This window comes from Typopeltis vanoorti, chromosome 3 (genome assembly GCF_054136105.1).
Source record: "Typopeltis vanoorti isolate ZY-2024b chromosome 3, IOZ_Tvanoo_1.0, whole genome shotgun sequence".
In the NCBI taxonomy this organism is placed as follows: domain Eukaryota; kingdom Metazoa; phylum Arthropoda; class Arachnida; order Uropygi; family Thelyphonidae; genus Typopeltis; species Typopeltis vanoorti.
The window spans coordinates 141,739,341-141,755,889 of record NC_143551.1 but is presented as its reverse complement, the minus strand read 5'-3'; the positions used below and the strand labels follow the sequence as shown (position 1 = coordinate 141,755,889).

At 36.6% G+C, this 16,549-nt stretch overlaps 1 protein-coding gene across 6 annotated transcripts in view; it reads left to right on the top strand.

Annotated features, from left to right (window-relative positions):
* Positions 1-16,549, top strand: part of LOC150108619 (catenin delta-2-like) — a 593,872-nt gene that overhangs the window by 429,911 nt on the left and 147,412 nt on the right. For all 6 annotated transcript variants that reach the window (XM_090390888.1, XM_090390887.1, XM_090390891.1 and 3 more), the window contains one exon: positions 3,009-3,159. In XM_090390888.1, the coding sequence (XP_090247014.1) occupies positions 3,009-3,159 (151 nt within the window). The remainder of the gene's footprint in view (positions 1-3,008; positions 3,160-16,549) is intronic.

Below are 16,549 nucleotides of genomic sequence, written 5' to 3'. Positions count from 1 at the left end.
GGGGATAATGATCCCAACTTGTTCCCTGGATATCCCCAGAGTCTTTGCAGTGTTTTTGGCTGATGTTTGTCTATCATCAAGAATCATGGCATGCAGTGCATCAATGCTTTCAGGTGTGATTGCTGTTGAAAGTCGTCATGACCTGGGGGGGGGGGGTATCTGTGGTCTCAGGATGTCCAATTTATGTATCCATATCAAAAATCTGGCACAAGGAGAACTCTTGTCCATAGGGAAAAGAGTCCTCCTTTTTATGGTTTCCTAGCTTTGGTATTAATGATCTCAAGACCACAAACTAAAAGAGAACTACAGTGCTATTCCATCTTTAGTTGCTTAAGATGGAACCAAAATGCTGTTCCTTACATCTCCAAGGAATATAAATGCATCACTAGGATGCTTAATTACCTGGATTAACAGTTGCATATCATCCAATTCCAGAATTTCACTTCATATTTGGATTCTGTGAAGAATAAGCCTCATTAGACTTTCTATACAAGACTGTTAGACTTTCTTCACAGCAAAAGTTGGGAAGTATTAATACATTGTCTTAATCTGAACAGATCTTGTGGACTGCATTTGTTGCTGCGTTTATTTAAGACTTTCATCGAAGTTAAATTTTGGTATACCTTTTTACTGACCCTTGGTTACGAATTTAGTTTGCATCAGACCATGCTGCTCTGCTATGACTTTTGATTCCATATCTCTGATGTTTTAATCCCGTGACCATTATTTCATCTTTGAAATAATGCCAAATATGTTTGATACATCAAATAAAAATGCAATGAATAATTTTTTGCACAAGAAAACTGTATTTAAGATAGATATTTGAGTAAGCAGTTCTGTATTTTACTTGGATTAATTTTGTAAAATTGTCTTCACGTTCTTCTCGATGCACTGCTTATTTTTATCCTGTTAAGAATTGAATGGTATTCACTTCCGATTTCATATCACATGCATTGTTACTATTTGAAGATAGCGCTAATTTCTTCACGCATTGTCAATGACGTTTACATTTCTCTTATCACGAGAAATTCTCTTCAGAATTTTCTGCAAATTAGGATGCAAATTTTTTGTGCTCATTACAAAATTAAAAAATTTTGTGAAACAGTGCTTATGAAATGGTACTGTGTTTCTCATACTCAAACTAGTGTGAAAAACTAGTCACAGTTTTATATGAAAATAATTTCCTTTAAAGATTTATTCTGAAATATGTGAAAATATTGCTCCAATTAAAAACTATTATTATTATCTTAAGACCCCATGGAGTCAGAAACTCATCTACTAGGTCCCTGCAGACACCATGCTCTTAGGCAATGCATTCCAATCATTCACAACTCTCCATGTAAAAAACCTGCTGCTCACACCTTTCTTATACAACTTCCAGGGATGACATCTTGTTCTCCCCAATCTCCCACCATTTTATAAAAAATTCTCTTCAATGTTAATCTTATAACAACCCCTTGCTAACTTGTATGTCTCTATCATATTGCTCCTCTTCCTCCTATCCACTACTCTGCAGTTGCATAGTCTCAACCATTCTTCATATTCAACATTCTAGAGATCCAAAACTATGTTGGTCAATTGTCTCTGGATCCTCTCTAACATCTTTTCATCCTGCACACAGTAGTCCATATGCTTCTACTACATAGTTCTTGAATATCACCCATGCAGCAATGATTTCATTTTCACCCAACTCTGCATTCCGTGCTACACCTGCAAGCTGTCTCCTGAGCTTCTCATAATCACAAGCTTTGTAGTTCCACATGTACCCTTTCCTCACATGGCTAGCAACCACCCAGGTAATCACTTCATGGTCACACTCACCAAATGGAGGGAGATTTGACACGTTATTTAATATCTTCTGATAAGATGATCAAATCCAAGACTCTCAGTCCTCATGTGCTCCCTGTTACATACTTCCTTAGGTAGTTGTCCTTCAAAAATCACTCATTTTCTTTACTTCCAGTTGCTATCTCATCATCCCAGTCTATATTGCAGTAATTAAAATCGCCCATAATGATCATCCCTTTCCCATTTGCTTGGCTAATTTTCTTATACATTTCCTGTCCTATAATTAATTATAGGACAGGAAATGTATAAGAAAATCCCTCTATGTTAACAGGTCTGTAGCAAAATCCAATGCAGTATTTCATTCTATTCACCTCTAACACCATACTGCCTCGAAACCGTTACCTGTGTGTCTCCCCCCTCTCTGCTCTACCTTGTATGGACATCACTTTTTTTTTTGCAATCAGTAGCACTTCACCTCCCTTTTTATTCTTTCTATCTTCACGAAATACATCATACCCTTCCATTTCTATTCCTGTCAGGATGTCATCTTCATCCAACCATGTCTCGTGTATTCCAACCATTTTTGAGTGAACAAACTCAATCAATGCAACCATTTCATTTCCCTTGTTTTTCTTATACTTCTAGCATTCATATACAAGCATAACAGCTCATTCCTGGATCTACAATGTTTCACTGATACCACTTATTAGATGTGACTTCTCTTTTTTGATCCATTTCTTTTTCTTCTTACTCATTCCAGAACTTTCAAACCCAACTGTTTCCCTAAATCCCAGGTCATTCCCCTTCCCTTTTTATCTACACACGCATTTGCATTCTCTTGGAGCATCACTCATGCTGTTTTCTTCTGTCCACCCTGAGTATCCCCCCCATTTCCCTGTTTGTCTTGCACACTTGTTTTCTCATTCTGTACACTCATGCTGTCCACTTTATTCATCAACACCACTTCAATCTCTCCTTCTTTACTCTCCTGCTCTTTCACATTGCTTCTTATTTGCTCAGATTCGTTTATTATTATTAATTTTTGAAGAAACTTATTTTGTTAGTCATGCTGCTGTGCATAACATTACATATAAAGCTAATAGACAAGCTTAGTGTTGAATGTTATAATTTGTTATGAACATGTTTAAAGTGTTAAAATAAGTTATGATTTCATATAAAGAATTTACCATTATTATTGGCTTTTATTGCTGTGTGTTTAGCCAAGTATTGACATTCGTGCAGCAGTCCGCAAAGAAAAAGGCTTGCCTATTCTGGTAGAATTGCTGAGGATGGATGTGGATAGAGTAGTTTGTGCTGTTGCTACAGCTCTTCGGAACTTGGCAATGGATCAAAGAAATAAAGAACTAATAGGTAAGTGGGGAATATTTTCATTGTAGAAATACTGAGATAAAAGTGTGTTGAATAGAATTGTGAATCTTGAGAAAAGGAAGAGGCCCACAATGAGTCTCAATTTCTTCATTCAGTTACTCTTTTATGTGCATCCTTAATTTATTTTAAATTCATTTAACTCATTTACCTTATTTTCCTATCTTCATGCTGTCAGATGAACATTAAGGATCTGTGTTTCAAGGTGTACAATAAACATCGGATATTTTTGGCATATTTTATCTCAAACAATTTTTGCTTAACTGCTCTATCAGCCACAGCATAAATCAAAACATGGATGCCCGTTATATGATAGGTTAATATAACATGGATAAGAAACATGAACCATCACTTACATCCATTACAAAGTGTGCCAGTCATTTGCATTCAGGAGGATTAACAGGATTAACTTGCATCATACTGCACCTCTTTTTTGTGAGATAGTTAATCATGAGGATGAATGATTCATAGAAAGAGATTAGTGAAAAAGCATGTCAGAAAAAGTTTCAAAAGTGAGTGTCAGAAATGAGGTTTGTTATAATAAGCAAGATAGTGAAGTGTCAGAAGAATGATGAAGTGGCCATATTGAGAGAAAGCACACTCATAAGGAATCTTTCATGGGACAGATTGAGTTCAGTCAACTGGAGAAATGTCTGAGTGGTAGAGAAGAGAAAGAAAAATAAGATTACAGTATAAAATAGCAAAAGATGGAAGGAAGGAGAGAGAATATTGTAGGAAAATGAACATGATATGAAATATTCTGGAAGAAGTAAAAATTCTAAGTTAGTTGCTACAGTATGGTAGGAGCAAATAAAAAAAAAGGGGGGGGGGCAATGGCTGTGAATGAGTTATTGCATGCAGTGTGCAGGAAAACTTGAATACAGTTTGTAAACATGTAGAGTGAATTTGATAGACAAAAAGATTTGAGTTTGGTAAAGTGGCATTTAGTAAGAAAAATGTGGAATCAGGTAAACTAGAATTATTAGGGTCTGTAGCTCAGCATGCATGCAGCTAGCCTTTGAGGCAAGGGGGAGAGTGATGATGGGTATGATAAAACATGGAATGCAATTTCTGAGGTTTTGAATTACTGATGAAAGGTTAGTTGTGGGTCAAGGAAATATTGTAATTCATGGGTAGGTCAGCTCTTGCTATGGCAAGCATAGGAACCACCAAAATGATTTGTTGTATTCTTTATTTGAATAGTGAATTTCGTTTATCACATCATTGTAACTACATGGTTTGGTTGGATGTAAAACTGCCAGAAGTATGAATACAAGTGTGTAGTTTTTTGCACTGGTTAGTACAATATAGATCAAAAATTATCAGCATTGGTGAGACTGAGTTAAAAGCATCAAAACAACCCAGTTTCACTAATGATGATACTGGTTAAGGGTTTGTATCTTCAAGGAATATTGCTGATGAGAACAGAATTGCAATCAAAAAGAGAAGTTCAAAACAGCATTTGAGGCTACATCTGATGTGAGATAGCCCAGGAAAAAAATATATATTCAATTGCCAGTGTGGGTCACAGGATGTATAAGCAAATGTAAATAGCATTCATTAGAAAATTAAATCAGTTGCAAATTGATTAATTATTATAGAAGACTCCAACTAAATTGAAAAAAAGGAAAGGACAAATGAAAAGTACACAACTCAGAAAAGCTCATGAGAAGTGCAAAACACAGGCAAGAAGTATAACTAGCATTGTAAGGGAGATGCAATTAAACTATGAGAAGAAATTAATCAAGCAGCTTGAAGAAAATGCCATTGTTCTGTAGTGTTGTGAGTAGAAGTAAAAAATCATTATGGAAGATGTTGATGAATATAGATAGGTAGTGATAACTGAAGCAGAAGAAATAGTTTAATTTCTGTCGATAACTTTATCAAGCTGCATCATCTGCATGTAAAATAATGCAATGATGTTGGCAGGGAAAATTCATGAGAAAAATACGAGATAATTTATTATGGGCTACTCCATGGAGTCCTTACTCATTAAGGGTGGGGGGGGCTCTAAACATCATGTTGAGCACTATCCAGCATTTGTGCAGTATCTATCATACTTTGCTTTGAACTCATTCACAATCTGCAACATTAGTTGCAGATTGTGAATGAGTTCAAAAGTTGAAGTTGAAGTCAACCTATTCCACTTGCAGAAGTGGAATAGGTTGACTCTGGCAACCTATTCCACTCATTTACTGCTTTCCAAGCAAAAAATTGATATCTCTAAGGAGCTCAGTTGCTCACTTTCCAAGGATGACCCTTTGTTCTCTTACCACCAGACCTGCGCTGAAAAGTTTTCTCTGCATTAATCTTGTAAAACCCTACAGTAATTTGTATGTTTCAATCATGTCATCCCCTTTTCTGCCTGTCAACTGATTTCTTGTAACCCACAAATCTTCAACCTGTTCTCATATGGTTCATTCCATTAGACCTGCCCATCTTGATCAATCACCTTTGGATCTTCTCCTCATCCTCATCCCCCCAAAAAACCCAGGTTAACAGATCTGCATACAGTAGACAAGATGGGCCTTACCAAGGCTCTATAAAGAGATATATATTAACCTGCTTATCTCTTCTCTTCAGTAACCAAGTAATCTGTTGAGCTGCTTTAGCAACTTTTACATTATTCTCTCTGAATTTCAACTCCCTCTTTATCCACTAACATCCTCAAATCCCTTTCTTCATGAAATTCCATCAATGCATTATATAACTGGTAATCTTACCTCAGAATGCATAACCTTGCACTTTGCCACATTAAGCTGACATCCCATTCCGTTTCTTTTGTAATCTTTGATATAAAGAGATAAGCAAAGATTTTGTTATGGAGACCCTAGATCAGGACATGTCTTTTGACTGCAACTATTTTTTAATTAAAAATAAAATAAAATTTAATGAAGCGATAATATATTGCCTACCTTTGTTGTACTTTTCGAAATAACAATCTTTAAAATATGGAGTGGAGATTGCATGTGGTGATGAACAAGTATGGTATCAGCGATTGGTAAATTAATGAGATTAAGCTCCATTAAATTTTAAAATTTAAAACAGATACGAATAAAGGATCAAATAGTAGTAATCACTGAAACAAAAAAGAAATTAAAGGGAACCATTAGAACTGAAAATTTTAATGTAATATATAGTGGAGTTGACAGAGACCAAAGAGCACAAGCAGGTGTTATGATATGGATTCATAATTTCCTTTCAAAACAGTTAAAACATAAAGTATGGAATGAAAGAAAAATAGAAACTAGAATAAAAATAGAGGTCATTTAACAATTATTGGTTTATGTGTCCCAGAAGAAGGAAGAGAACAGGATAATATTGAATTTTTATAATCAGTTACAAAATATATATAATAAAATAAATAAAAATGATTATGTAATATTAGCAAGAGACTTAAATGCAAGAATTGGAAACACGAAAATTAATATAGGAATATATGGAGAACCTACTCTAAACAGGAATGGTAAAAAATTGATTGACTTTGTAGTTTATAATAACCTTAAAATAATGAATTCTTTTTATAAACATATTATCAAGAGACTTAAATGCAAGAATTGGTAACATGAAAATTAATAATAACACAGGAATACATGGAGAACATACTCTAAACAGGAATGGTAAAAAAATGATTGATTTTGTAGTTTATAATAACCTTAAAATAATGAATTCTTTTTATAAACATAAAGACATACATAAATATACTTGGGTGGCAAGAGGATGGAAATCAATATTAGATTTTTTATCTTAAATGAAAAGACCAAGTTCTCTTTAGATGTCAGAGTTCACAGAGGATATGAAATAAGTAGTGACCGCTTCCTTGTTAAAATAAAATTAAGATTACCACCTAAATGGCTACAAATAAAGAACAAAAAGAAAATAAAATATTTGTTTATAAAACTAGATTATGAAATGACACAAATATACATTGGCTATATGAACAAAGAATTGACCAATATTTAGATAAAATAAAACAAAATGTAGAAATGGAATGGCTTGATATAAAAATGATACTAAATACAGCAGCAAATGAAAGCTTAGGAAAGACCAAAAAATTCACTAATAAAAAACTGAAGATATGGGACGCTACAATCAAAGAAATAATCAAAATGAAAAAAGAAGCCTATCATAAATGGTTAAGCAGTAAAAGATTAGAAGATGAAATATAAAAAAATATAGAATATAAAAGAATACGAGCCATAGCTAAAATAGAAGTCAGAAAATCTTGGAACAGATTTGTTTCTAATTTAGAGCATGATTTATAAAATAAGACCCAATGTATATAAGATTTTGAAACACTTAAGTACAGATACTAAAGAAAACATAAAATTAAATACTGAATTGAAATTAGAAGTTCTAAATTTCTATAGAGAATTGTGGACAGATAAATATTTTAAAAAAGATAACTGGCAAACATTTAATGAAAAGGAAATAACTAAAGAAGAATTAGAAATCAGCCTGAAAGAAACAAGAAATGGAAAATCATCTGGAGAAGATACGTTCAGAATTATATAAATATGCAGGAATAAGGTTCAAAGAAAGACTCCTATTATTTTTAAATAAAAATCTATTTAACTAGTAAAACCCCCTCCCCCTCCAACAGAATGGAATAAAGCAATTGGGATCCCTATCTTTAAAAAAAGGTAGTAGAGATGACCCTAAAAACTATAGAGGTAAAAGTATATTAAATTCCTGTTACAAAATATATAGCAGAATTTTAAATAACAAACTAATAAAATATTCCGAAAATTTTTTTTTAGAAGTACAGAATGGATTTAGACAAGGCTGATCATGTATAGACCTGGCCTTTTGCCTAAAATTAATAATAGAGAAAAGAATACAATTTCATAACACATATTACATTTATAAGACTATTACACTTTTTTTATATAATCTTTGTCAAGTAGCTTTATTTTATCCTCCTACATGTTTCGCCAATTTTTCTATTGGCATCCTCAGGGAACACAAACTAGTAAGCTAAAATGAAGGTTACAGACTAGGTTATAACTGATGGTTCTAATTCATACCAAAAAATTGGTATTGTGCGTGACAATGTGCATGTCTCATTAAAGTGACGTAATTGTTATGAAAGTTCATTTCTTTGATGTTTAATGAGATGATAAAAGGTTTCCAAATTTCTGGTAAACTTAGACCTTGATTCTTGTTTAAGTTTTCAGTTTTACGGGCGACTTCTTTAAAGGTTCTTGAATGGTAGTTATCTTTTATGTATGGCATAAGGCTCTTATCCCACTCAATGTGATGGTTAGTAGAGAGAAAGTGGCATGAAAGGCCTGAAATGTCTTGTCTGTTATTTCTGACATATCCTATGTGTTCTTTCTTTCTCGTTTCAAAGCTTCTAGAGGTCTAACCTACGTAACTAATACCACATGAGCAAGGTATATTATATACTCCTAGAATGGGTGAGGATCTTTTGGTTATCTTAAAAATTTCCGAATAGTGTTGATTGGTTTGAATGCCACTCTGATCTTATGTGGTTTTAAAAGGTTAGCTAATTTTTTGGAAATGTTGCTGACAAAAGGAATCGTAATTGTACTGATGTATTGGACGTCATTACATTGTCGATGTGGTATCTCAGTAAAGAGAATAACTGGCCTATAGAAATTATAAAAAAAAAACTAAAATCAATGCACCCACTAACTCCTAGATTATATGGCCTTCCAAAAATTCATAAAGAAGGTATACCATTACATCCAATAGTTGATGGAATCTATTCTCCCACTTACCAACTGTCCAAGTATCTTGCGAAGATTTTACAACAACACATTCACGTCTCGGATACTTATATTAAAAACTCAAAACATTTTATAGATAAAATAAAAAAACATCCCTATCTTTGAAGAGGATATACTAGCAAGCCTGGACATTACATCTCTGTTTACTAACATTCCAGTGGTTGAAGTCATCAACATCTTAGACAACTTGTTCCCAAGAAACATCACTACTTTGTTCAATCACTGTTTAACTTCTATTTTATTTGGCAAAAAACGATCTATAAACAACCCACTGGATTAGCTATGGGTAGCCCCGTCTCACCTCCTTGTGCTGACTTATTCATGGAAGATCTAGAGAAAAAAATCTTATCCCAGATCATTCCAAAACCGAAAATTTGGTACAGATATGTAGATGACATCTTTATCATTTGGGATCATACGAAAGAAGAACTAATGAATTACCTCAACTTATTCAACAGTTTCCACAATACCATCAAATTCACATTAGAAATGGAAAAAGATAAAAAACTGCCATTCCTTGACATTTTAATAAAGAAACAAACCAATAATAGTATCAACCTATCTGTATACAGAAAACCTACAAATACTGGACGTTACCTCCATTTCAACTCAGCTCATCACATAGCTCTTTTCTTGAGACTATGGATAATGCTAAGTTTCTGAGCTATGTGATGAGCTGAGTTGAAATGGAGGTAACGTACCCATAGCTAATCCACTGAGTTGTTTATAGATCGTTTTTTGCCAAATAAAATAGAAGTTAAACAGTGATTAACAAAGTAGTGATGTTTCTTGGGAACAAGTTGTCTAAGATGTTGATGACTTCAACCACTGGAATGTTAGTAAACAGAGATGTAATGTCCAGGCTTGCTAGTATATCCTCTTCAAAGATAGGGATGTTTTTTATTTTATCTATAAAATGTTTTGAGTTTTTAATATAAGTATCCGAGACATGAATGTGTTGTTGTAAAATCTTCGGATGATACTTGGACAGTTGGTAAGTGGGAGAATAGATTCCATCAACTATTGGACGTAATGGTATACCTTCTTTATGAATTTTTGGAAGGCCATACAATCTAGGAGTTAGTGGGTGCATTGATTTTAGTTTTTTTATAATTTCTATAGGCCAGTTATTCTCTTTACTGATATACCACATCGACAACGTGATGACGTCCAATACATCAGTACAATTACGATTCCTTTTGTCAGCAACATTTCCAAAAAATTAGCTAACCTTTTAAAACCACATAAGATCAGAGTGGCATTCAAACCAATCAACACTATTCGGAAATTTTTAAGATCACCGAAAGATCCACACCCATTCTACAAGTACTAGGAGTGTATAATATACCTTGCTCATGTGGTATTAGTTACGTAGGTCAGACCTCTAGAAGCTTTGAAACGAGAAAGAAAGAACACATAGGATATGTCAGAAATAACAGACAAGACATTTCAGGCCTTTCATGCCACTTTGCCTCTACTAACCATCACATTGAGTGGGATAAGAGCCTTATGCCATACATAGAAGATAACTACCATTAAAGAACCTTTGAAGAAGCAGGTACAGTCCCCGTAAAACTAAAAACCTAAACAAGAATCAATGTCTAATTTTACCAGAAAATTGGAAAAATTTTATCAGATCATTAAACATCAAAGAAATGAACTTTCATAACAATTACGTCATGAGCCATAACGATTAAATCACGTTAACGAGACATGCACATTGTCACACACAATACCAATTTTTTGTATGAATTAGAACCATCAGTTATAACCTAGTCTGTAACCTTCATTTTAGCTTACTAGTTTGTATTCCCTGAGGATGCCAATAGAAAAATTGGCGAAATATGTAGGAGGATAAAATAAAGCTACTTGACAAAGATTATATAAAAAAAGTGTAATAGTCTTATGAATAATTGTCAAGAAAAAATTCAACATATTACATTTATTGACTTTGAAAAAGAATTTGACAAAGTTAACAGAAGCATTTTATTTAACATCTTTAAAAGAAAGACAAATACATACATCTTCAAGACCCACCTTTCCTAATTGGGTTGTGGGGGGCAGCAGCTGCAAGAGGAACGTCCAATGGTCACAATCCTCTGCCACCAAGCTCAGGTGTTCTAGTGGGACTCCCAAATGTGTCCACCCAAGGTTTTGGATATAATCTATCCAGTGAGTCCTTGGCCTCCCACCCTCTGGCTTGGCAAAGAGGGCCTGCTGATGGAGGCTTTCTTGTGGCACAGGTGCCCATACCAACGTAACTGTGATTTTCAACACAGAGAATCAACAGTTGAGTATTGAGGGTTTCCTGAATTGCAGAGCTTTTGACTCTGTCAAGTCTTGTCAGCCCTGCAGCCCCTCAAAATAACCTCATTTCAGCTGCTTGGATTCGAGTCTGCATTCTTTCAGTCATTATCCAACTCTCATGATCATAGGTGAGGATGGGGACATAAACTATTCAAGACAGCCAGCTTTGCCTTCTGGCTTAACTCTCGCTTCAATACTACCGAACGGCCAAGTTACCCCAATATCATGCTTGCTGAGCCAATCCGAGTATCTAGCTCTACGTCCCACTTTCCATCACTCGTGAATGTGGACCCAAGGTATTTGAACTTCTCCACCTGCCTCAGCGGGACTCCACTCACATGTAGAGTGCACTGGGATGGTTGTCTTGAGACCACAAATGTTTCAGTTTTGGTCACACTGATCTTCATTTCAGCTTCAGCACAAACAGCTACAAACCTATCCAGGGTCTGCTGGAGGTCATCTGCAAAAAGCAGATGTCCAATGCTACATCTTCCAATTCTGACACACTCACTGCCTCGGCTGTGCCTATCAATCCAGTCCATAAATATTATGAAAAGGAGGGTGACAGAACACACTCTTGGTGGAGGCCAATGAAGACTGAAAGGTTCAGATTTTGTGCTGTTTATGCTGACACAAAACTCTGGGCATTCATACAGGGACTTGATGGCAGCTAATAGTTGGCCATCCACTCCATACTCCTGTACTACTTGCCAAAGCTTATCCCGAGGAACCCGGTAATATGCCTTCTCCAAGTCCACAAAATATGTGTAGACATTCTTGACATATTCCCAAGATTTCTCGAAGACTTGCCTTAAAGTGAAGATTTGGTCAGTTGTGCTTCTATCAGGATGAAAGCCACATTGTTCTTCCTGTAACTTTGACTCAACTATGCTCCTGCACCTTCTTTCCAAGCACCTAGCATACACTTTCCCAGAGAGATGCCACGATAGTTGCTGCAATCTCTCTGGTCTCCCTTTTTGAAGACTAGTATTATTATGCCTGTCTGCTATTGCTTTGGTGTTTGCCCAAATATCCAAGCAGCCTGACACACTCGAGTCAACCAATGAACGCAGTCTCGATTTAAGGCTTTTAGCATTTCAATCCGAATTTCATCATCACCAGCAGCCTTGCCCGATTTTAGCGATTTTATTGCTAAATGGACCTCTTCTGCTGTGAGACTAGTCATCGCACTGATCTGCACCTCTTGGATATCCACAACTGCTGGGCCACCTGGGTTAAGAAGGCTCTCAAAGTATTCCCTCCATCTGTGGAGGATATCCTTATTGGTTGTTAAAAGTGCACCTTGATTGTTCTTGCTGTGCGCGATTTCCTTACTCGAAGGCGGTGGATGGTCTGCCAGAATACTTTGTTTGCAGTTACATAGGATGAGTCTAATCTTTCTCCAAAGAAAGACAAATACCAAATAATATTCTAAAAGCTATCATTATTATATATGAAAATAATAAAATACAAATAAGATTAAATCATGAGCTATCATATACAAGAGAAAGATAAACCAAGGAGTCCAACAGGAATGGTCCCTTTCAGCAACTCTTTTTAATATTTATCTAAATGAAATAATAATAAAATGGAATAAAAAATTTCCATCAAGGTATTAAACTTTCTTCTGATGTGAACTTAAACACACTCCTTTTTGCAGATGACCAAATAATAATTACATATTCTGAAGATTACTTACAGAAAGATATTTTAAATTTAAATGAGATAGCCAAAGATTATGGAATGCTAATATCAACAGAAAAATCAAAAACGATGGCCTTTAAAGGACAAGATTCAGTAAGAATAGATAACAAGATTTTAGAACAGGTGAATTCATTTAGCTACCTAGGATGTATGATTACATATGAAAAAGATTTAAATATTTTGCAATTTTTAAATTTATAAATAACAGGTATAATTAACTCTGTATTTAAACCAAACCTAGTAAAAAAACAAACCAGACTTAAAGTATACAATACATTAGTTCTACTAGTCCTATTGTATGGAAGTCAAATCTGGACAATAAAACAAAAAGACAAAGATTAATAAATCTTTCTTTTAGGGTTACACGGTGATCAGCACTCATATTTGTAGATTTAGGGACTCAAAAACACGTGTTGAACAGATTATTTTATTAATTACAAATAAAATAAAACTTGACGTTTCAACCTCTATATCGAGGTCATCATCGGAAGAATACAACTGTATACTCATGCTTTCTATACCAGTAAACTAAATCTACGTAGTTAATTAATCTTTTTTCTAGCCTGACCTCTAGTGATAGAAAAGAAAAACAAAAATAAATAAATAAAGAAATAAAATTATAAAAAAAAAAAAAAATTATATATATATATTACTTAAACTAAGGGGATATTAAATCCCACATAGTTTTAAAACCGAATAAGAAACTCAAAGATTGGAATCAGAGAGTTTCTTGCCGAATATAGTAAACTATAAAGTATTGGCGAACACTAGCTTTAGCCAATGCAAGTGATCCTAGTACGTAGTACAAAACTGGGCAGCTCGTTGCAAAGGTGGAGGAAGAAGTTCAGATCGCTATTCTTAGGTATTTTCCATAAGGTAAAAACACATTTCCTAGGAAATGTATGCTGTTATTACATTATTTGAGTTTCTTATTCGGTTTTAAAACTACGTGGGATTTAATATCCCCTTAATTTAAGTAATGTTTTCATTGCCGAAATGAAGCTTATTAGCTCTTTATACTTAAGTATATATATATATATATTTATTATAAATAGATAAATGCAACTACAATAAACTGTTAGAGTCCTCGTATTAATATTCTGGATAGTTACAAAATGATTTCTTTCAGTTGCTATTGAATGTTCTAAACACTTCACCAGGTTGTCTTCTTGTAGTGGGAATTTTTAAAATGCTAGTTTAGGATATTATTCAGGTTGTAGATGGGTCCTCCACATTCTTGAAATGGTGAGGCCATCATTTTTGTTGAGATTTGGGTTGTGTTTGAGCATTTCACAAGAACTCTTTAAATTTTCTCTCAAACCAGGTTTTGGTGCAGTGTAGGGACTTGGTATTTTTCCAGTCAATTCTATGGTATGTTTGGAGTGCATGGTCAGAAAGGCCTGTTTTACCGAAGTGGAGGTATTTAATGTGTCGTTTGTGTTCGTCTTGTCTGATTGGGATAGTTCGCCCTGTTTCCCCTATGTATGGTATGTTACATGTGCAGTTATTTTTTATACCCCTGGGTGAGCTAGGTGTGGAAGAGGATCTTTAGAGGAACTGAGTAGGTGTCTTAGTTCCTCTAAAGATCCTCAAGTCCCTACACTGCACTAAACCTGGTTTGAGAGAAAATTTAAAGAGTCTTGTGAAATTTTTGTTTTTCTTTTCTATCACTAGAGGTCAGGCTAGAAAAAAAGATTTATTAACTACGTAGATTTAGTTTACTGGTATAGAAAGCATGAGCATGTAGCTTGGTTCTGTATACAGTTGTATTCTTCCGATGATGATGACCTCGATATAGAGGTCGAAATGTCAAGTTTTATTTTATTTGTAATTAATAAAATAATCTGTTCAACACGTGTGTTTTTGAGTCCCTAAATCTACAAATGTGAAAGATTAATAACAGCTGAAATTAAGTTTATGAGAAAAACTGCAAATTATACTCTATTTGATCACAAAGAAATGAAGAAATTATGAAAGAATTAAACCAGGAATCAGTAATAGAAAAAAATTTTAAATATAGACATAAAACTGATGGAATATCAGCATGTGTGCTAAAAGAGTGTTCAGCTGAACTGGCCATTCCTTTGACCAGGCTGTTTACTGAGTCTCAGGAAGATTCTGCAGGAATGAAAGAAATGTATGTTAATTCCATTGCACAAGACAGATTAGTATCTTAGGAGTGGTGGTGGTGAAGATTTTGGAAAAATTAGTTAGGGCTCACATTCAGAAATGGGTTGACATGAATCTCTACTTTGCAATGAACAACATGAGTTTACTAAGGGAAGGTCATGTTTTAGCAACTCGCTCACATTCTATAACAATCTTACCATTGAACTAGACAAGGGGAATGGATACACCATGATACTTTGGGATTTTTTCTAGGGTTTTTGACAGAATACAGCATGGTAGACTTGCATAAATTGCAGAATATGAGTTTGAATTATAGAATATTAATGTGGATAAGAGGATGGCTGACTGAGAGATATCAAAAAGTGGTATATGGGGGATGTGAATCTGCAAGATTTGGCAATGTGCCAAAACTATCCTTGGGGGGTGGGGGGGGGGGGGGGTGGGGGGGGGGGGGGGTGGGGGGGGGGGGGGGTGGGGGGGGGGGGGGGTGGGGGGGGGGGGGGGTGGGGGGGGGGGGGGGTGGGGGGGGGGGGGGGTGGGGGGGGGGGGGGGTGGGGGGGGGGGGGGGTGGGGGGGGGGGGGGGTGGGGGGGGGGGGGGGTGGGGGGGGGGGGGGGTGGGGGGGGGGGGGGGTGGGGGGGGGGGGGGGTGGGGGGGGGGGGGGGTGGGGGGGGGGGGGGGTGGGGGGGGGGGGGGGTGGGGGGGGGGGGGGGTGGGGGGGGGGGGGGGTGGGGGGGGGGGGGGGTGGGGGGGGGGGGGGGTGGGGGGGGGGGGGGGTGGGGGGGGGGGGGGGTGGGGGGGGGGGGGGGTGGGGGGGGGGGGGGGTGGGGGGGGGGGGGGGTGGGGGGGGGGGGGGGTGGGGGGGGGGGGGGGTGGGGGGGGGGGGGGGTGGGGGGGGGGGGGGGTGGGGGGGGGGGGGTAATTTCTTATTGATTCATAAAGTATACAGTATAATGTTATGCATGGAATAGCATATCGGGTAAATGGCCTCCACGGATTTGCTGGCACATACGCATTCTTTTGTCGAAATTTCCCATGACCGTTTTGCATAAATGTGGCTGAATTTCATTGATACACGCTCAATTTCCTCCTTCAAGGTGTGGGTGGTCATGGGCTTGTTGGCATAAACCTTAGACTTCAAAAAACCCCAAAGAAAAAAGTCCACTGGCGTTAAGTCACATGATCTGGGCAGCCAATTCTGATCACCAAAACAGGAAATTACACAACCAGGAAATGACTCGTGCAGTAATTGAATTGTTTCTCGGGCTGTATGGCATGTGGCACCGTCTTGTTGAAACCACATGTCGTCCACATCCATATCTTGCAATTTAGGCACAAAAAACTGGATTATCATGTCGCGATAGCGAGCACCATTAACTGTTATTGCCTTACCAGCCGCATTTTCGAAGAAGAATGGACTGATGATGCCTCCAGCCCAAAATCTGCACCAAACAGTGACACGTTGTGGATGCATTTGTTTCT